The 21,514-nt window shown below is 35.2% G+C and overlaps 3 protein-coding genes across 6 annotated transcripts; 2 read left to right on the top strand and 1 right to left on the bottom strand.

Annotated features, from left to right (window-relative positions):
* The first annotated feature begins 835 nt into the window (after positions 1-835).
* Positions 836-4,249, top strand: LOC117412494 (acyl-CoA-binding protein-like). 2 transcript variants are annotated; one of them, XM_034020951.3, is made up of 4 exons: positions 836-993; positions 2,543-2,660; positions 2,883-2,945; positions 3,901-4,249. In XM_034020951.3, exons 1-4 carry the CDS (start codon positions 985-987, stop codon positions 3,972-3,974), a joined length of 264 nt encoding a protein of 87 aa, XP_033876842.1. In that variant the 5' UTR covers positions 836-984; the 3' UTR covers positions 3,975-4,249. The 2 variants fall into 2 exon arrangements, with proteins under 2 accessions (XP_033876842.1, XP_058888379.1); XM_059032396.1 differs by lacking the exon at positions 836-993 and adding an exon at positions 2,407-2,430.
* A 151-nt stretch (positions 4,250-4,400) lies between these two features.
* On the top strand, positions 4,401-9,888 carry LOC117412486 (voltage-dependent calcium channel gamma-like subunit). The gene is made up of 2 exons (XM_059032395.1): positions 4,401-6,357; positions 8,690-9,888. Exons 1-2 carry the CDS (start codon positions 6,337-6,339, stop codon positions 9,263-9,265), a joined length of 597 nt encoding a protein of 198 aa, XP_058888378.1. The 5' UTR covers positions 4,401-6,336; the 3' UTR covers positions 9,266-9,888.
* Positions 9,889-11,085: 1,197 nt separating this feature from the next.
* Positions 11,086-21,110, bottom strand: LOC117412476 (secretin receptor-like). 3 transcript variants are annotated; one of them, XM_059032394.1, is made up of 14 exons: positions 20,618-20,630; positions 19,259-19,379; positions 18,861-19,000; positions 18,047-18,154; positions 17,377-17,480; positions 17,030-17,127; positions 16,438-16,570; positions 15,761-15,914; positions 15,153-15,213; positions 14,976-15,045; positions 14,713-14,804; positions 14,299-14,437; positions 13,707-13,748; positions 11,086-12,903 (listed from the first exon to the last, which is right to left on the bottom strand). In XM_059032394.1, the coding sequence occupies exons 3-14, from the start codon at positions 18,886-18,888 to the stop codon at positions 12,667-12,669; spliced, it is 1,266 nt and encodes a 421-aa protein (XP_058888377.1). In that variant the 5' UTR covers positions 18,889-19,000; positions 19,259-19,379; positions 20,618-20,630; the 3' UTR covers positions 11,086-12,666. The 3 variants fall into 3 exon arrangements, with proteins under 3 accessions (XP_058888377.1, XP_033876821.2, XP_058888376.1); XM_034020930.3 differs by lacking the exon at positions 18,861-19,000 and having other exon boundaries at positions 20,618-21,108; XM_059032393.1 differs by lacking the exons at positions 13,707-13,748; positions 18,861-19,000 and having other exon boundaries at positions 20,618-21,110.
* Positions 21,111-21,514: the final 404 nt, after the last annotated feature.

Below are 21,514 nucleotides of genomic sequence, written 5' to 3'. Positions count from 1 at the left end.
CGGTTTTACAACAGCAATTTAAGATTGCACATAGTTACTGGTACACCTGGTGGTCCCTGCTGAAAACACTGGTACTGGAGATGAAAAGGTTGAAAACCACTGGTCTAGGTTAAGGTTTTTCAGCAGGGATCTCACTGGTATAGACTTAGGGGTTGATATGTAAGCCAATTACAAAAAACCTGAGACTCTCATAAGCGGACTTGGCAACTGTGAGCAGAAACCGTGGAACATGACTAGGAGCATAGATAAGACTTAAATAGCACAAAGCCGTTTTGGTTTGTAAATAGGAGCGCCATCGTGAGTTGAGGGGGAGTTAGAGAGCTTTGCCGATTTGTTTGCATTTGAGGTGTGGCAAATTCATTTTTATTGAGAATACTGTACTGTTTTTGCTGTCCGTACAGTATAATTAATTAATGCTTTTAGGCAAAAAAAAAAAAAAAAAAAAACACTGTTGGTGAAGCAATGTGTACATCTTAATGTATTATTTTTGATTTTGTAATTCTAAATCAATTTAAGTAAATTAAACGTAATTAATTGTTAATAATTAAATTGCGGTACTGTTAATTGGATATTATGTGTTTTGTTTGATCTCGGCATTTCAGGCCGTTACGTCAAGATAACGAGATACGTGTCATTTGTTAAGAGCTGGGTATTGCTTGCACGCATATAGAGCGATTGCGGTTTCCATGAATGCCTGCTGAACTCCTGCCCCAATTACCTACATTTGTATGCCACCTACGCTATGTGCTCTACGCTTCACCTCATTGGTCACTTTCACTCACCCCAGCTGGCAATGTAGCCAAACAGCGTTCTTGTTTGTGCTGCACCATCGACCCGACCAATCAGGAAGCGTGTTGGGTCCTCCCTCGCTTCTCTGCCCAATTTCACGATTTTTAGTAGTGAGGAAGTGCTCGGCTTTCGTCTGTTCGCTGACTGAGAGACAAAGTGATTTCAACGGGGCCTGCTCTGGAAAAAAAAAAAAAGATGTCTCAGGTAAAAATAGAATCAAAGTTACTGTGTTGAAATGTGTATTTTTACTGAAGTCTTTTCATGCACGCTGGGGCGGTGAATGAACAATGGTTATCGTTTTGATAGTAATACGCGGTATTTGTGCAGCTGTCAGGCAGTGAGTGCAGTTCGTTTTTGACATGTGGGTTTACATACATGGTGTCAAAAGACATCTCCCATCGAATCAGTTATGCTCGTTTTGCTTTTTAATGTTGTGTAGTATAGATTTTGCATGGCACGATGTGAATTTCCTTACCTTGGTTTAATTGTAGGAGTGCGCATGCAGCACTAAAATGCATGTAATCAGATTTGTTGTCTTTGGTTGTTTAATTTTTAATTTTTAATTTTTAATTTTGTATCATTAGTAACTTTTGCTAAAGTACCAAGTCGTTTAAATTAAGTGCCAGAAACTGCTTAGTACAGACAAGTAAACGTCAGAACCGAGGACCTAGCACCCATACTTAATGTCTGAATTGGTTATATTTGGAATAAGAAGATAGTGGTCAGTTGAAGAACACGTGATGGTGTTAGTGGAATGTTTCACAATCAGTCATTGTTCCTGGCGTTAGCAACAGTAACTATGGCCAGTCTATAGTCCCTTTGTATTCTTTCAATAGCTTAATACCGAGTACTGGTATTTTATTATAATGTATCAAATCCGGCCGCACTCCGCTCACACAGAGGCGGTGAGATACAAGACCACGTGCCTGAAGTACTGTGTAAATGGATGCGGTACTACCCAGACTCATGTTGCAATCCGATTTTATGCTGCCAACTGCCTTTTTTTTTTAAATGATTAACTTTTGATAAGCAGTTTGTTGCAGAATACCACAAACTGGAGATTAGTTGATAATAAGATCTTTTTTTTTTCTGAAATGCTTTATCAGATATCATTTTATTGTCAGCTTTTTTTTCTGCTAAAAGAAATGAAAGGATAATGTATTGCATGTTTGTGTAAAAACTCTTAAAAACCTTGAAAGCTGATGCAGTTTTGAAATGTAATTCATGCTGGTGAAATGTGTATTACCGGTACATGTCTGTCCTTCATTTTATGAGGATTAAATTTATTGCATTATTTATTTATTATTTTTTACTTGATCTAAGGTCTTCCTGTTTACCAGGATACCACCTTGCATAAGTACTTAACGTTCTGAGATTATAACATAAGAGATAAAAATGGGCCAATCCTTTCAGAATTATCTGCTTTTAGACAGTTCTTTTATCTGTGCCTTATTGCTTAACACAGTGATTTTGTGTGTTTTGCAGTCACCCTTGTTCTAGTTGGCAGACTTTCAGGTCAGTGTCTGCTCTTTTTGGCACAGTAATTATTAGGCAGCTGCTGTAGTTTCAAGTGCTGAGAGGAACTGATTGAATGGGTGCAGAAACCTTACATTAAAGGACTGTGTCATTTCTATGTTTGACGTATGTTGTGGATTACTTTTTCAACACCAAAAGATTAAAAGATAAACTCTGTTCCTGAAAGAGGCTTTATTACTGTAGTTTCTAAAATGTTCTGTTTCATCATTTTGTTTAGGCCGACTTTGATAAAGCTGCTGAGGAGGTCAAGAATTTGAAATCTCAGCCCTCAGACCAGGAAATGCTGGAGATTTACAGTTTGTTCAAACAAGCGACAGTTGGAGATGTCAACACGGGTATGTAATTGCATTATGCCTGAAAGATCTGCATTTTGCGTCCAATAGAACCGTTCAACCAGTCATCATAATATCACGGCTCAGTTTATCATTTTATCAAATTTTCACCGGGATGAATCCCTTAAACAAGACCTGTTGTTCACAAGGGGGTCCTGTGCATTCATTCACTTGGTGGTGCAGTTCCAATATAATCTCGTGTGAAACTGTTTGTCTGTCTTGCAGCACGTCCTGGCATGCTGGACTTCAAAGGAAAGGCCAAGTGGGACGCCTGGGATGCTCGTAAAGGTCTGTATTGAAAACAAGTGTGTGGGTTTGTTCAAAATGAAAAACCTGATCACCTGAAAGCAACTACACATGCATTTCTAGGTGACTATAGACACTGAAGTTTAAGAATTAAAAAAAAATATATATATGTATTGAAATTGTGAGGGCAGATTTAAACAGGCCTTTTCACACAGGGAAACTCACTCGCAGGCTGCAATGCATTTTTCTTACTGTTTAACTGTGACTAAGCGTCCCTGTGTAGCATATTTCATATACGTGGAACAAGTTTGGGTAAAGGAGATTAAGCCCACAAGAGTTCTACCAGTAGAAAATGTCTTTCGTTTCAGGGTAAGGGGCATTTCGGGTTTCTGTACTTGCAATACATGGCACCTATGCGTATCCATCAGTTATGGATTATGAAATGGACATGTCACAAAAAAGATTTGTGTCTGATTGCACAAACTTTGCAGCATTTCGCTTGTTTCATCATACAGGTTGTTGCTTCAGCATTACAGGATTGTGTAATATTTATAATTTGTTTTGGTGATGGTTTGTAGAAGGGGTTTCTTGGGTTCCGAACCTGTTTAGTACAGTAAGCAACCAGGACCTGGTGAGATTTTATTCACATACTGGTAACCCATATTAAAGCTTACATTGGGGGGAGGGGGAGGGGGAGGGGGTATAGAGTGTCATAGAATATTAAAAAAAGCTTTTTTGTTTTTTACTTTGCCATCTGTAATAATAATACGGAAGCGTCCTAGTGCCAATGAAAAAAAAAAAATGAACAAAAAAAATACGTAGGACTTTTTATCTCCTAGCTATGAGAAGAAAAAAAAAAGTCATAGCTAAGAGTCTCCTAGCTAGGAGATTTTTTTTTTTTCATTTTTTTTTTTTCATTGGCACTAGGACACTTCCTAATAATAATAATAATAATAATAATAATAATAATGTTTGATGTTCCTGTTTTGCTTACCAGGAATGGGCAAGGAAGATGCAATGAAGGCCTATATTGCGAAAGTTGAAGAACTAAAAGGAAAATACGGCATTTAAAGACTGTCGGTATTCATCGGAACAAACGCTTGATCTGCAACCTCAGTGTCTGATTTTTGTATTGTGATTTGCCTTAATGAATATCCCTGGTATGTTGCATGTTATATGACAGGTGCTGTGGTGAGTCTGTTAAAAAAAAAAAAAAAACAACTCTGAACAGCAAACCCGTCTGAGAGACTGTCCACCAGCATTTTGTTTAATTATATGGAGAAACAAACCACTTGATCTTGTTCTAGTATTTGTTAAAGACAAAATAAATTGTCTTTTTTACTGCTTCGCTGTGTTGAAGTATTATTATTATTTTAAGATTAATTTTGCTTTACTTCTAAGGTAAACCTCCAACATGTCCTTGAACTACCAGAGAGCCGTTATTTAAATTGGAAGCAGGAATTATGTAAAAGTGTTACGTGCATACAGTGTTTTTAGTTTAGTTTTTTTGTTAAGTTAAACCTTAGTAATGGTTTATATACGGCTCATGACATAAGGACTTAACACAATAAAGAAAGAAAGCAAATTACATGTTTAGAGTAACTACTGTGGGGAAAAAAAGACTAGATCATGGAAAGTCTTTTTCTGACAAGGTTTCAAGTAATTTGCTTCTAAGACAATAAAAGACTAATTCACACCTGAGTATAAAAGTATTCCATCACCCAGACTCAAGTCTAATAATGCATACAAATAAATGTGGTGTTTATGGAAACAATAACATACGACAGGGTGTTCCAGTATGGTCCGGGATCTGCGTGTTTGGGGGTGTTTGGCAGAAGGAGAGGTGTGCATATATTGGATCATATGTATACCCCCTGGAGTATGTTATTGTGCTTATAAAATGGCACCCTACCCCACCACTCATCAAAGTGGATTGGTTGTCGAGTGAATCAAGATAAATCATCCCAACAAATACACACATGCACATTTCATACAGGAATTGTTTATGTCACCAGAACAATCAGATGAGATGTGGGGTTTGCTCCTAGAAACAGAGTAGGATTTTAAAACACTATTGAGATTTTAAAACACGAAGCACTCTTTATTTTCATTTTAAAACAGATATCTGTTACTACACCGAAGAGCACAAGAGTAAAACAGAGTCACTTCCTGAGGTGCTGTATGCCTTCCTAGATGACAGTGTACAACCATTAAGCTGTCCCCTTGCAACACTCAGCCCATGTAAATGTGAGAAATCCCACATCTACTCTATATGGTACTGTGTTTCTTACAGTCTATGTAGTATGTCTAGCATCCACTAAGGCTAGAGTGGTGGCAGGGGAACAGATTAATGGTTACACTCTGGTGTACCTGTTGCAACTGCAGTTCTGATTCTGAGAGCTCTATTAAGAAAAAAATAACAAGATGGTACAGACACAATTAAAAATACATATTTTAATTCTCCATGGTGGATATTAATTTCTTCCCATGTAACCAATATTAAACCCACATTTCCCAGTGAGGTTACAATACAACAACAAAAGGAGCACTGATTTAAATATATTTCCATATCAATATGCCATGTTATTGTCATGCTATTGCATGCTGGTACATTTTATGAATTTGAACTGTATATTTTAACCTTGACTCTAACTTGTAAGTAACTTATTGTTTTTAGTTAAACTTGTTTTAATGATTGGAGACTGGTTGGCTTCAAAAGTATTTGTATTCATGAAAATGAGTGCTTGTGCCAATAGAACATTTCCTCTATCGATGTACTGCAGACAAAGCTTTTTTCAAGCTAATTCTGCATTTTGATAAATATTTACCATACAATAAACAAATGAATGTGCAGCAAGCATATGTTAATGAAACCAAACAAACATTGCGCCAGGTTTGCTCAGTGAATTTTACAAAGATTTATAATTTCCAAATCATGACTGATGATAAATAGAACCGTGATTATCGCTCTTGTTTCCAGTGGCTGCAGTGTAGAAGAACTTTATTTATGCATGAAAGCACCAGAATAAATTACACATGGTCAATGGAGAGTGAACCCCAACAACAGACATCTCCCGCAAATCACCACACCACAGAGAGCAAAAAACAACAAAAGATCTACTGTGAGCACAGAGGGAGAGTTCCCTTCTCACTTCAGACCAGCCCTTTCCTTTTCTTCTCTTAAAACTGCTTCGTGATCAGTTTGCTAACAATCTCAGCAGACTGATATCCGTTCCTGCTGATTCAGCACAAGGACAATGCAAAGTGCACTGTTCCACTGCATTATCCTGAGCAGGAAACTTGCATTGTCTTAAACATATTTGTTAATCATAAAGCAAACTCAATGTATCATTGAACTTTTGACTCGCAACATTTCATTCGCAAGTGTTTTTCTTCTGGCTTTTCTTAAGAACAGGACGGCTCCACAGCAGACATGACAGCCATAAAGATACAGGTAATGCATTTTTGTTTAAATTACTGTACTATACACATTTTTTGTAACCTTCTTTTCTGTATTATATCAACACAAAGGCAATCTATATAGTACATCTCATGTATTCATATTAAACGTTATTTTTGGGTGGTAGAGGGAGTTGTAATGACTTTATCCGTAATAAAAATGACAACTTAAACTGTTTTGGAACTTTTATCAAACATTCACAAAGTAAATAGAAGGTGCAATTCTTTCTTTGAACTTAACTTAGTCTCTGTAAGTCACCTTGGCTAAAGGTGTATGCAATAAACAAATAATAATAATAATAATAATAATAATAATAATAATAATAATAATAATAATAATGAACAAATCCTTAAAAAAATAATGTAATAAGAAGTGACACTACAGTACATTCACAATGCATATATGTATAATTTAAGGATGAATTAAAAAAAGATGTAGCCATGCTATTGCAAAAAAATAAAATAAATCCTTAAAATGATAAACAGCACAGTTTTGTAGCAAAATACGTTTTGGTTTCAGAAACAGGTGGCACAGCACAGCCATTACTGTAAATACAATAACACATGTGTAGTATTGTGGTACCAGTACAAAGAATTCTTCATTTATATTGTTTGATGCTAATATTAGTCTGAGAAGGTCTTGCAATCCCAGATATTTTTAACTGCTTAATACTGCTGCTGTAATGATCTCGGTGATTCTACCAAGATTGAATCCGTTTAAAATCAACAGATGCTCACCTCACCTCTCAAAGATGTTTACAGCCCCTGTAACACCTCCTATCCAGGGGGGCGTTGCAGGGGGGATCAATGGACCGCTTCATTCCTGTCTATAGAAGCCTCAGACCATGAGAAATCCACCACTGTTTCATTGTGTTGTGGAACACATTCACACAGTGCCATGATTTTCATCGGACTGGCTGCCATGCTCCCTTCAGATACTATGGGGTTGTGACAGTAACGCAGTTAAAAAGAACAAACCAAAATGCAATGAAATGGATTTTCCTTTAAACTACAATTTCAAGCTATATTGAAGCAAGAAATGTACTTAGGCAGGTTTATTTGAACTTGTTGTACTATAGATTGAAGTGGCATACAGTCAGCACGAACATTCGTATTATTCTGTTTTTTTAAATGGTTATTTGTGATGAAAGTAGTGCACGCTTTGTCCACTAGGTAGAGCACTCTCCTGTAATTTATACAGCACTCAACCTGTATAAGTTACAGGTTTAAATATACAATAGCAGCCTTTGTTTCCATCAAAGGGCTTACATGTCCAATTGAACAATTTAAAATAAAAACATAGATGAAAAGCTTTACTTATTTAAAATATTGCTATTTATTAATTAATTCACATTCTTATAAGGCTCTAAGAAAATTTAAATTATTGGTACTTTGTTCACTAAACAGTAATTAAACCACCCTCCGACTATTTTGAAATCATCAAACCACTAGGTCAGGCTTATAGTGCACCTTCACCTTTATGCTTGTGTATTTAAATTATTTAGGTAGTATTTTTTAGCAATTCATATTAGTAACAGGAAACTATGTGTAAATGAACAGCTTGTAAGAAACTGTTCCCTGGTTATACAGTGACGATAAAAAAAAATCATAACCAAACATTTGAGTCAATAGCTATTTATTTGAGATTAGATGTGTTTTTTTTGTAACTTTAAGTCCTTTTTAATCACAGTGCTTCTTGGCAGATGGCATGCCTTGTACATGGCCTTCAATGTGTTTTCTTGATTAGCTAAAACTGGCTGTTTTCATATGACTGGAAGCAATCCATGGCTGTATGACTAAAAAAGTTTTTAAAGATTAAGGAGACTTCTGCACATTGTGCAGTCTCAGGGATTCACATACTTATGGAATGCAATGTTACTTTTGTTATTATGATTACATAAGCAATAACTATAAGGTACATTGATTGCACAGGGAGATAACAGTTTTCCATATGGATGAAATAAACCACAAGTCAAGGTTTTTATACTTGCAAGGTGCATGGTTTTCTCCAAGAACACTTCATTTGTCTCCAGGCTCCACCTATTATGTGACAAGTGCTTTGGATTTTATATAGGCCAGTTGCACAGCTTCTGCTCAGGGTTTGACTTGAACAGAATCAGTCATTCAGCTGCGGCCCCAGTGAACAGGGTTTCTGATTGAGCCCTTGTGACTCGCATGTCCTGGTGTCATAGGAAAACAGGATTTGGAATCCAAATGTCATATTATATCCTCTGTCAGACAGTTTGTCTATACTACCTACTTCTCTGAACTTCTTTGGTTAAATGTAATACATATATTTAATGGTTTGTTTGTTTGTTTGTTTTCAGACACAAGGGATGCATTCCTGCAGAAGACCCAAAATGCAGTTCCTTGAGATTTTCACCAGAAGCTTAATTATTCTGTGCATAGCACTAGCCATCATATTGTCCTCTATTTCTGTGTGTGATGGCCATTGGCTTTTTGCTAATGCCAAAGTATTTGGACTTTGGCACTTTTGCATCATTGAGCAGCATGGTGTCCCCAATTGCACTACAGATCTGAATGTGGCCAGTATTGATGGACTGCAAGTTGGACTTATATTTTCCCGAACAGCTGTCTCTTTTGGGGTTGTAGCGGCTGTCTTTGGACTGGAGCTGTTGATCGTCTCCCAAGTTTGTGAAGATCCCCATTCCAGAAAGAAGTGGTCTTTCGGATCTCAGCTTGTTCTTTTGTCCTTTGCGTTGTCAGCTACTGGGATGCTGAGTTTTGTTATCTGGCTGTGGAACCAGGTCTCCTTCATGGGGTTTACTTTGACCTACTGGTGCCAATTCACTGCCATGTTTCTCTTCTTTCTAAACGGAATCAGCGGGCTTCACATTCATAGTTTAATGCAGCTGCCTATAGTTCACCCAGGGAACATGTAGAATAACCTCAGTTCCTGTGGGTTCGATAAAGTTTTGCTCAGGATTTATGTAAATAATGATTTCTGTATAAAAAAAATGGAAAGATGGACTGAAGTTGTCATCCAAATTCCTTTTTATAACATGTCTTTTAATGGTCATAATACAGGCAGTGTTTTGATTATATTTAGGAAACGTGAGAAAGAACTTTAAATGTGTGATCTCATGAAAGGGAAATCTAACTGTTAATGTCACAAACCAAGTTGTACTATAACATCTTTTGACTATTGAATTTGACAGGTGTTGTATTCAATAATTATATATATGTAATTAAACTGAATAGTCGAAAGATGTAGCTCAACCAAAATTCAATTTGCACATTTATCAGAATATGAACTTTCAGCGTTATTGTCAGTGTTAGCACATGCAAACATTTTTGTTCCATTTTAGCACGCTGTAGTTTAATACTACAGAAAGATCTGCCTTTTTAAAGAATTTTAGTTTGTAATTAATCATTTCCTGTCTCTTACAGAATGTGAACTGAAGCTGGTTGCCATGAATTTTGTGAACATTTTAATGTTTACTTTAGAAAAAATTGATTAAATCAATGATTGTGCTTTTATGTACAGTAAAAATGTGATGCTTCTCATGAATTCGTTTTTCTTTTTGTAAATACTGTAAACAGATGAAATTGTTTCTCAGCGTATTATTTTTTACATTTTTAAGTTCTGATCTGGGCTTGGATTAATATAGTCACCAGAATCCGAGCCAATCCTCCTTCAATTGATTTCAAATGCAGTTAGGAAAAGGTTGCACAGCTGTCACTAAACACCAAAGTTCTGAGTAGCTTTTTAAAATGCAATGCAATCTTTCATTTTCATCTTGCTATAAATTTGAATAAAAGTTGCTTAATGACAGCACTGCATTTGTTAGTTACCTGGCTAACTTTTTTATTATCCATTCACAGGTTAATGTGTATCAGTCTGACCTTGACACTATTGCTACTTAATGCCCTTAACATGTCCGATATTGTTAAAGCCCAAAGATAAAAAGAACAACAATTATTAAATGCATTCATTAAGACAATGTTCCTGTCAAAGCATTGTACTGAAAGCCATAAAACCATACTAAACCTTATCACACAGAAATGATTTCCTTATTGAGCCAGACTGACACAGATCTGGTTTAAGTGTATTCTGCTGAATGGATATTTAATGTTGTTGCTTTTTAAGAAAAATGTATTTCCTGCAAATCTGATCAAGAATAATTTGATATCAAGTTGCATTTGTGATATCCTGAACGATCTTATCACATATTATCCGGTCATGATTATGGTATTTCAGGCTAAAACAGGAAATACAGCATGAGAGTCCAGCTGGCATGTGCCACCAGCAGGACAGTACTAATTGAGTTACTTGTACAGATAGAATTTAATTGTGGAACAGTAAAATATTTAAACACATCTCTCCTTATGATGAACACTGGTACTACATGAAGTCTGTAAATCAATCATTAGTGAAAGCAGAATGAAACTATGTCGGGTTTGTTTTTAAAATCTTGTCAATATAAATCAATATAAACATATTTCTATCAAAGCAACCATTTTAAGTTACACAGTATTAAATGTCAAACTTGACCGTAAACACCGATAACAAAACTGCAATTTTTTACATTAATACTACGTGTTAAAAATGCATATGCTTTTATTCAAAGCTCATACAAAATAACTAGAAGATTGAAGCACATGTTTGACCCCTCTGGATAAACTAACAAAAAAGACAATAATAATAATAATAATAATATAGTGTTTTTTCAAAAAGCAAAAGACTGTTTATTGGTAACACTGTGGCTTAAATCTTTTATTTATAGAAATCCAAAATCATAAAACAACCAGGTTTTACTAAGCTAAATGTTCGTTTCTGGTAGTTACTTAGTCTACATGACACATTATTGCAAATTATTAATACAGAATTTAAGATAAAACCTCATGCTCCCAAAAGATCAATTTATGATGTAAAATAAGTTTGTCAATAAATTACAAATAAAAAGCATAGTATGAAGACACATAGTATTTTGCTACAAGTATAAAAATAGTGAAAACTTATTTTTACCAACATAAATATGTCTAAACTCTTAATGCAGGATCTCCAAAAGACAATAGCTTGTGTCACTGAAATAGGTAGCAGGGACACAGGGACATTTTCAGAGTTTTGTAACACAGCTATTAAAACGATTTAGGATAACTTATGGTCTGTAGCACGTCTGGCATGCATCCGGAAACAGCATTGTATTCCAATTGATAGTCACTATGCTGCGTGAACCTCTGTTTTGCTAAGCGGACAACTGAAACACAATATATAGAGTGTGGGTATAAATTGTTTTGGTTTCCCAGAAGCCCTCTGTAGAGCAGAACCATTCTTGACCTCAAGTACAAGAGTGTCTGGGAACACAAAGGAGTTTGGAAAACACTGGAGTTTGCAAAGTTGGTTCTTACAATGCTTTTACAGGGCTAGAAGCTTTGGGCCAAGATTGGCACAGTCAGATATACATGCTGCTTTCAGTGGCTTCCCAAAATATCACTGTCTGTCTTTACAAGTGGAAGGGGCCTGCTGAGATATTTAGCATATGCAAACATTGATATTAATTCATAAATTCATTCATAAATTAGTATTTGCACCAATTGCTTCGGACACAGGTATGTTGCTTCCAAGAGCATTCAACATGCCTTCAGTGCAAAACATTCCTTTTGTCTTTGTTGTGATTTTTTTTTTCTTCCTCTGATCTGCATCTTCCAGCATGTACATGTACCAAATGTTTGTACGATCTGTTTTTTATTTTACCATCAGTGTACTGGGTCCATTGATTATACCTTTACAATTTCCTGGGCAATTCGGTTATTTATGGTTTTCTGACATCAGTGAAGTGAGGGCAAGGTGTCAAACTAATCCATCACAGCACCAATACTTGGAACTGGTACTCAAAGCTTCAGATGGGCTGAAATGAAGAAGTACAAAGTCCCCCCAACAATGTTTAAATTACTGGCCAGTCTAACAGAGATTTATAAATCTAATACATATTTGATCATTATTTTATAAAGTCTTTGTCAACCCGACACCTGAAAAAAAAATGTAGCTCTTTGGATCCAATGTTTATCCCTTATGTATGTGACTCTTGCACTCACAGTAAACCTTTTATAAATAGCAGCCAAGCTGCTTTGTATAGCGAGGGGAGTATTACGTCTTAGTCTTGGCATAGCAGAGGTAAGATTAATTAGTTCCAAAGAAAGAGATGATTGACATCTGCCAACCTGCCTTTTGTGAGATTTCATTTGTATCGTATAATACAGTCTTGTGAAAGTTAGCTGCTTTAGTGCCATGTAAGTTGCTTTTTTCTCCCACAATGATCATGACTCTTCACATTCAAAGTCATGGCTCTTCAGAGTCCATGGATACTGCTGCAGTGGAGTTCTTTCCTTGCGTAGCCTGTGTAGTTTCATACCCCAGTGGAAGCACACAGACTGGTATCTGTTCTCGAGTGAGCAGTGACACTTGAGTGGAACCGTTACCTCCAGTGCTGGTGGAGTTGCGACTGTGTCTCGACTCTCTCTTAAAATGTTTCTTCAGCTTCCATCGTCTCCACTTTCGCTTAATTTCACATTGCACCTAAAAATAATTTCATCAGTGTATTATATTTTGTTTTATATTTGAAACTTTTACTCCCCATTTTGGTTTGGGTTTTTAATTTGCCAAACCTACTTCTAAATCTATGTTAACTAAAAATAACACCTACTGTAGTTTGCCTTTTTAATTTTGTGGATGTGGCAGAAACAAAACCAATCACAAGCATAAGAGCATAAGAACATAAGAAAGTTTACAAATGAGAGGAGGCCATTCTGCCCCCTGTTTATATACCATAGTCACATGTGAAAGATCACCATATCCACCTTTTGCTGCTATACCTGCATGCTGGCTGCTGACTAAAAAATTTGTGCTGGGCAGTCCCTATGCTGGCTATTGATAATCCTAAGGATTACACACACAACACATTTCAAAACAACAAAAAACATCATTATTGGGTTTTATTCCATATATGTATTGTATCAGTGAATCCATTTCAAATACAGAATGGATCAATGACAAAAGGTATAATCTGGAAATACAGAAATTTATCTGTGAAACTTTAACTGCCACTTTTAGTGATGGACCTGAATACTTCCACCATTTTACTCTGCTGTATATTAATCCTGCATGTTTCTCCTTCCTTCGGTGATTTATTGAACCTGCAATATTCATCAACAGGTGGTGCTTTTTTCAAAACTGCATACCATCTGCACACGCCTGTACTGAAGTTTACTGAAATCATATTCTCCCTTTAAAAAAAAAACATTTAAAAAATTGACCAATATCTGGCATAAACCATGTGGATAATGTTTAAAATGCATCTTGTATTATAGAACAACACTTACCTCGCTATTTAGAAAGCAGTAAAGAACTGCAACCACAAATCCCTGTTTAAGAAAAGAACATTTAAATGTGGTACTTAATATGTATTTATTTTTAGCAATATGTGCTTCTGTTTTTTACTTATATGCAGTGGCTATTTAAGCTCTAATGGATCAAACTGCCCAGTAATGGGAGTTTCACAGTATTTACATTCCTAAGCGGTAGGCTGTCAAGCTCTTATACTAGCATGGAATTGCATACTTCCTTAAGCCAGAGTGAATACTGGATGGAACCCCAATCAGAATCTTTGACAAGTTTAAACACATATCCTATCAAACCCATGTGTTAACGAAATTGGTAAGGGTAGCCGACACACTGCATGTAATTCCAGTCATTGCTTATAAATGAGATTCTGTATAATCTGTATAATGTGAAATCTTGTAACAATTGTAAGTCGCCATGGATAAGGGCGTCTGCTAAGAAATAAATAATAATAATAATAATAATTCTGATTTACCTGTCACTGTTAACAAATGGTGAGCTTAAGCCAGTGCTTTCAAAATCACACAGCCTTCACATTATGACAGCTTTAGATAAAGGCACAATAGTATTTACCTGAAATGATCCCAGTGCAAGTTCAAAAAATATCCGGATTTCCATAGTTAAACTGCTCTTATCGTCAGGGAAAAATGCAAACAAGATATAGTGCACACCGAAGAGCGGAATTAACAATAAGGTAGATTTTGCAAGCCTCCTAGAAAAGAAATACAAGTGATGTCATCAGTCAACATATTCTTGTACATAATACTTTTCTAAGTATAGGGTCTCCTTAAAGCAACATTATACTTTAATCATTTTTTGTGCAGTAATATCATTTGGAATTTACAAGCTGTATTTAAATGGTGGGTGTAAGAGTTACTTCAACCATTCTTTTCTCATGTGTACCTTTGAATAACAGGCTTTTTCAGAATGATATTAAATCTAGGAAGTATAAAATCAATAACATTAATAAAACAAAAGCAAACTCACTTGTAATGGTTGAATTCCTTTCCTCGTGCATCTGGAGTCTTTAATTTGCTAACCAGTATTCGTATGATACTGACAAAGAATAGAACGTTGATCTGTAAAAGAATGACAGCATGCTTAGTAATAAAGGATGACGATAAAATAATACCTTGCCTAGACAGCATTCATTAGTTTTACTGTATATAACAAAATAAAATGTATACAATATAAATAAATAAGCATTAAATAAGGCTAGTTAAACTGACGTTTCTTTTTATTTTACTTACAAAAATTGATATAATTACAGGACCTTTAATTATCCACCAGATCCCCACATTACTGTTGGTATCCCAGCATCTACAAAACAAAAGAGACATTTTAAATACATTGGTTGCTTTTATTAGATTTTTAACTAAATATAAGTTACGACTAAAAATAAAAGTTTAAATACAATACTGTCTTACCCCATGTCTTCATGTAAATGTCTTGAAATTGACCAGGCTGTAATAATTATCAAAGGGGAGCCTAAAATAGGAATAAAATATCAGAATTCAATAGACTGATTTGACGATATTCTGTAATTTGCCCTAATTCTTCTACAAAGCAGTGAATTCTCTGGGCCAGAGGAGCAGCAGTGTGGAGTAGTGGTTAGGGCTCTGGACTCTTGACTCTTGTGGGGATACTGCTGCTGTACCCTTGAGCAAGGTACTTTACCTAGATTGCTCCAGTAAAAACCCAACTGTATAAATGGGTAGTTGTATGTAAAAATATTGTGCAAAAAAATAATGTAATTGTATGTAAAAATAATGTGATATCTTGTAACAATTGTAAGTCGCCCTGGATAAGGGTGTCTGCTAAGAAATAAATCAAATATATACATGTACAGTATGCCACACTACAGCGTCAATATTGGGACACTGACTTTTTTTTGTTTTGTTTTAGAGATGCATTAGCAATGCAGACGTGTTGTCAGAACTGAATAATCGTTGTCTTGCCATCTTGTGGCATCCTCACTTTTATAATCTTACAAAGCTATTCAATAAATAAATAAATATATAAATAAACAACCTACCCCAGCCAAGAGCTATGTAACACCAAAAATATTTATTCTCTGAGAAGAAAGATACGGTCAGCAGTGTGTGTAGATAAAGTCCTTCTACCAGCAGCCAGCTGTAGTTGGCTATGATGCAGTATTGAAAGAAAATCATGACAAATTTACAGCCTGCCTGGAGAAAACAAAAAAAAAAAACAGTACTGTATTTACAACAGGGGCGAGAATGCACTAGTTATTAAGCAGCTTTTACACATTATATACCACACAGCAGTCCACCATAATTTGCATTTTTTTTATATATATATATGTATTGAAAACATTACTATGATGACGGCCCAAGTTACAGGAATTGTTTTTATATAAAGAAAGTTTTTTAAAAGATGTACACAAAAAGTTTAAAAGATTAAAAAATCTTTTTAATTTTCAGGATGTTTCGGGCAAAAGCCCTTCAGCTGTTTAAAAAGAAAAGTAAACACAGTGCAGTAAACTTGCCCTTATTCAAGAATTGTAAGTATACAAATATTCTGTGGATGATGTCATGATTATTAGAATAGAATGTTCATTCCAAGAGGTTCCAAAGTTCCCAGTTTGAAGATAAACTATTGTTCCTTTTGTTTCCGAGCATATATATATATATATATATATATATATATATATATATATATATATATATACAGTATCTTTTAAATAGTTACCGAGTATGCATTGCAATGATAAATGTATTCGGTAGCAAACAGCACTCTATCTTTGGCGAAGACTGAAACAGCTCGAAGAATGAAAGACATAAATAGCTGGATATGGATGGAATTCCTTGTACAGTGAAGTTTCCTGTTAGAAAAGACACAAGAAATCACATATTTTTTTTTCTTTAAAACAATACTATTCGACTTAAAATTCGATTTTACTTGCACAAAACCTGCTATTAACTGAAGAGTTAACCAAGTCTTAAAACTTATTAGCAACAATATGACTGCTTCCATTTTTTGTTGTACTGAAGAACTTCCAATTCCGATTACTTCAATATAGGATTTGTAGATTTTTCCAAGTTTTGGTAAACTTGCACTTCTGAAGCAAGATAGTTTAGAGGTTTCTACCCCATCTGCAACTGCAGACATTGAGTTAGTGAAAGTAAAATCTGCAAACATCATAGTAGTTATTATTATTATTATTATTATTATTATTATTTCTCTGCACATCCCCTTGATAGAATCACGTTACAATACACAATATTCCATTTATTATTCTCACTTTAATCTGTTACAGAGGATTAAATAAACAATTCCTTACCTGAAGGAACAATAAATCACTATCGCGATGCTCAGAGACACAAGAGATGTGCCATACCCCACAGTGTACATGGTCTTCACATTCATGTAGTATGTGTTCTGTGGATAAGGAAGAGCAGAGTAATTAATGGAATGATGCTATCACACATCTGTGCATTGCATACATTATACTGAATCATAAGAACTGTCCAGTGAACTCTACAGTGCTCATTTAAGCAAATGTAAAATATTTAGATAACCATTAAGAAAATAAGGAATAAGTGGTTATATCGCTTGAACATTTTCAGTATACATAAATAAGGGTACAGGAAGATAAAGACAGCTCTGTTGCATCAGAAATCATCATACTTTGTCATCTTCAATTGTGTTGTTAATATCAAGTCCACAGGCGACATCATGTCGGGGAAATGAATTAGACCAGCCATCACTGGTGCAGTTTCTATAAACAAAACCTGTCATAGAAAATGACAATGAAGTTAATAAAACTGTGGGTAACATGCTTGAAATAAACGTTTCGAAATAGCACTCTCTAGAGTTTAGCACAATATATTGAAGGTCACCACGTTGAACACCCTTGCAGTCAATCTGTGGGTGTGGGATACAGGTTTGTATATACACCAAATATCTACTAAGCCAGTCAGCGGATTTTTACACAGCATTCATTGTGAAAATGTTGTTGAGATACACTAAAAGAAACTAAGTTAAAACAACAGATGTTTCTATTAAGGTCTTTAATGTATCACTATTGAGTGTTTAAAAGTTACAGATGTGTTTTGGTGTGAACCCTACAACCTGTACGGTAACACTTTAAACTTGGAGCTGGGCTCGTCTGCATTTGCGGTTTTAAAGCTTCACCTCATCCCCTCTCACGGACAGGGTACAGGAGAGAATCCGTAATGGTAGTGTATCACACAACACTGCCGTTTATATTTGCACCCCAAAGGACACAGAAAGGTCAAAGGTTGTGAAGGTACTGTATCGCTGTTATCACTGTCTTCTGTCTTATTTCATTTATTACCTTCTTTTCCAGTGATCGCAAAGATGAACTTGGGGCACGCGACTGCAACAGTCTTTCCAATGGCAGAGGAAGGCCAGCAGCTCAGGTTATCCCACATTCCTTGGCATTCTATGGAAAGAATTAAATCACGTACCTTGATAAACAAATTTTTTATTTACCCATACATTTTTTTAGCCACTTTTTTGTTGTAAATAAATGAACCATCACTGCTGTCTTTTAAGCTCTTATTAATACAGCATTAAGGACCTTCAGATGCTATAAACACTTGAAGCGCGCATAGCTACAGAACAGAGGTAACTACAACACTGGTGCAAAAAACACTGTACCATAACTGTCTCCATCTCCTCTATGATTTAAAAGCAGAGAAAAGGACCTATAGCTTGTAGTCAGTATTTTAATCCTTAGTTCTCATTCCAGTTAACTTGCCAATTATTTCACACAACAGTTCTTTAATGCATTTTCATCATTCCTTTTTTTGTTAACTTTTGTCAAGAATGCCTCTATGTTCACAATGTGACAAGTAGGGATTTGTATTTTATTTTACAAGTCAGCACATTGAAGGGCTATCTTAGTCTTTAAGATACTGAAATAGAATAAAATATCTAATTTATTACAAGAAACACCACTGGGTGGAGCTAGTGTTTTATTTCTACACAATCATATTAAACACTTAAATGATGCAGTGCTATATAGTGTCTGACTATAAAATAAATAGGATGGTATGGTAAACACAGAGGCTTTCTTGGGGCTTATTTGACTGGTTTCTCATTTTAAACAGCTGTGGAACTTAATATTGGCATCCTACAATCTATACCTGTTCTAATGTTTCCCTGTCCATGCATTTGATGATGCTACCACATGGGTCAATACATTGCTTCTTGGGGAAAAAACCAGCAGGATCAATACGCAGAAGAGATACAGGGTTGCAGTATTAGGCCCACGGATGTAGAATGCCTATTAAATTAAAAGCATATATAACATAACTGACACTAAAACTATTTTACCATATATTGGTATAAAATACTTAATATTAGGCTACCGTCATATATGACAGGGTACGACTGTATTACTTTCTTGCCTTTATATCTTGTCAGTAAAATATGCTGAAGGGATTAGTTGCTCTTGTTACAGAACTATGTGTGCCCATATTGAACTCCCCACCTTGATGAATCTGTTACTAATTATCTAAGTGTATAGCTTCTTTAGTCTTACCTGTCTGGGGCAATCCTACTTCAGATAAGTTTTGCTTCTCAAGGGACAAAAATTCATTGCAGTGTTCTTCTTCCCGCATGAGAATACTTTGCAGCTCACATTCTTTTGGAATTGCTTTGACCTTAAAACATCGACAACATGTTTGAAATGTTTGTAATAACATGGGGGTCATATGTTTGCAAACACATGTTGAACAAACCTTAGGTAGTCTCTAAATATGGGAAACGACTGAAAAAATAAATGTTATGTTTTGTTTTGTTTTGTTAAAATATCTTATATATTTTAATCCTATATGCTTGGGCACACTGTAAACAAATAAAAGTGTGCATTTGTGTAACATAGAACATAATATTCTACATACTTCAGAAGAATGTAATGCCTTTCTATTAAGGGTGTGTATTCCTTTGGTGTAGGACCCCTATATACTAATTGAATATATAGTACATCTATAGAAATTTCAACTGGAATTAAACCACTGATGAATTGTAAGCCTACTCATACCCCACTAAAACATATCAAATTACAACATGCATATTTATTACATTTACATATTTATAAGACTGAGACCATCGTAAACCTTTTTCTAATGGCAAATCAATTACACTTCAATTGTGTGCTACTTTTTGATGTTTTTAAGAAGGGCATGAAAAACCATTAAGCTATTAATAAGGCAGGCAATTGCTTCTGTAGAATAAAAATAATAAAAATAATAATAAAAAAACTCTTAAAAGAGTGATTTACAAATGCACTATAAAAGACTTATTTTGTATATTATTATTTATTTATTTGTTTGTTTGTTTGTGTGTTTGTTTGTTTTTTTTAAAAAAATTAAAAACAACATTGTCCTTAAGTGTTACTAATGTAGCACGTTGGAATATTCAGAGTGCAGAAATATGATTTGTACTTTGTTCGACTCCGTTTCAGTTAACCGTTTCAAGGTCTCATATGCATTGGACAATACAGACAAGTGACACAATTACCTTGTTTGAGTAATTTACAGATACATTCCGAATAAACATGAACCGTGATTAACTGATTTGGAAATGAATGCACTATGTAATGGAAATCATTGCACTACAATAAACACCAAGGTGCTGTTCCATATTGATATTTTCAATTTGTAAATATTATTTTTTATGGTGCACACACAGCTGTTTACAGTTTATTACAGCCTTGCTTTCACTATGCTTTACAACACTTCGCTATGTTTTCCCATCGTATAATGCAGTACACTTTACATAGCGTGCTGTATGTTTGCCTTTGTAACATACTTCTGTTGGTACAATTGAACACCACTTAACAGTGGCTTGATTCCAGTCACACTACGTGTGTCTTTTAAAAGACTAACTGTTTACTCACCGGTATGGAAAACTCCAAGCAAACCAGAAAAACAAAGACCCACATTTTGAAGATACTCTTTAAAAACGTAAACGGTGGTTAGAATCATCCATTTCTGTGAACCATATTTTGTGTTTTTCAAATCCAGAAGATAATTGTCGGTTGGTGCTAGTTTCGGATGGTCAGATACGGGTTACCTCTTTGCATTTCATCTCTGGCTTCCAGACATTTTTGTCAAATCTAATATTATTCGATTCATTTAAATCCAAAGCTATTTTGACATGTTAGTAACCAAAGCTCCACTCAGCTCTTTAAAATAAATCGTGATGTATTCACCTATAGTACCCGATTATTAGGCACTGTTTGAACAGTGCAACCGAATATTGAATTAAAGTTAAAAATCTGAAGACGCTGTCATTTAAAGTCCTGTCACTTATGGAAAAGCACTGTGTCGCTACTTTACTGATGCTACCTGGCTGGTGAAAAGAGAAGTTTGCTTTTTTTTTTTTTAACAGCTGAACGGGAACCACGCCCACTAGGCGGGGATATTTTCTGGAATCACTATTTTTCATGATTCTAAGATATTCATTTGAATGTTTTTTTTTTTTTTTAATGCCATATCATAATTACTTCCAAATAACACACCTGATGCCTAGTGTTATTGTATACACAATACAACACTTAAACGAGTTTAACATGTTTATACACTAGTACTGAATGAGTAATGGTTGAAGAATACATAAGAACATAAGAAAAACATAAGAAAGGTTACAAACAAGAGGAGGCCATTCAGCCCATCTTGCTCGTTTGGTTGTTAGTAGCTTATTGATCCCAGAATCTCATCAAGCAGCTTCTTGAAGGATCCCAGGGTGTCAGCTTCAACAACATTACTGGGAAGTTGGTGCCAGACTCCCACAA

The sequence above is a fragment of the Acipenser ruthenus genome, chromosome 10 (genome assembly GCF_902713425.1).
Source record: "Acipenser ruthenus chromosome 10, fAciRut3.2 maternal haplotype, whole genome shotgun sequence".
Lineage (NCBI taxonomy): Eukaryota > Metazoa > Chordata > Actinopteri > Acipenseriformes > Acipenseridae > Acipenser > Acipenser ruthenus.
The sequence above is the reverse complement of the archived record's forward strand: the minus strand, read 5'-3'. Positions and strand labels throughout refer to the sequence as shown.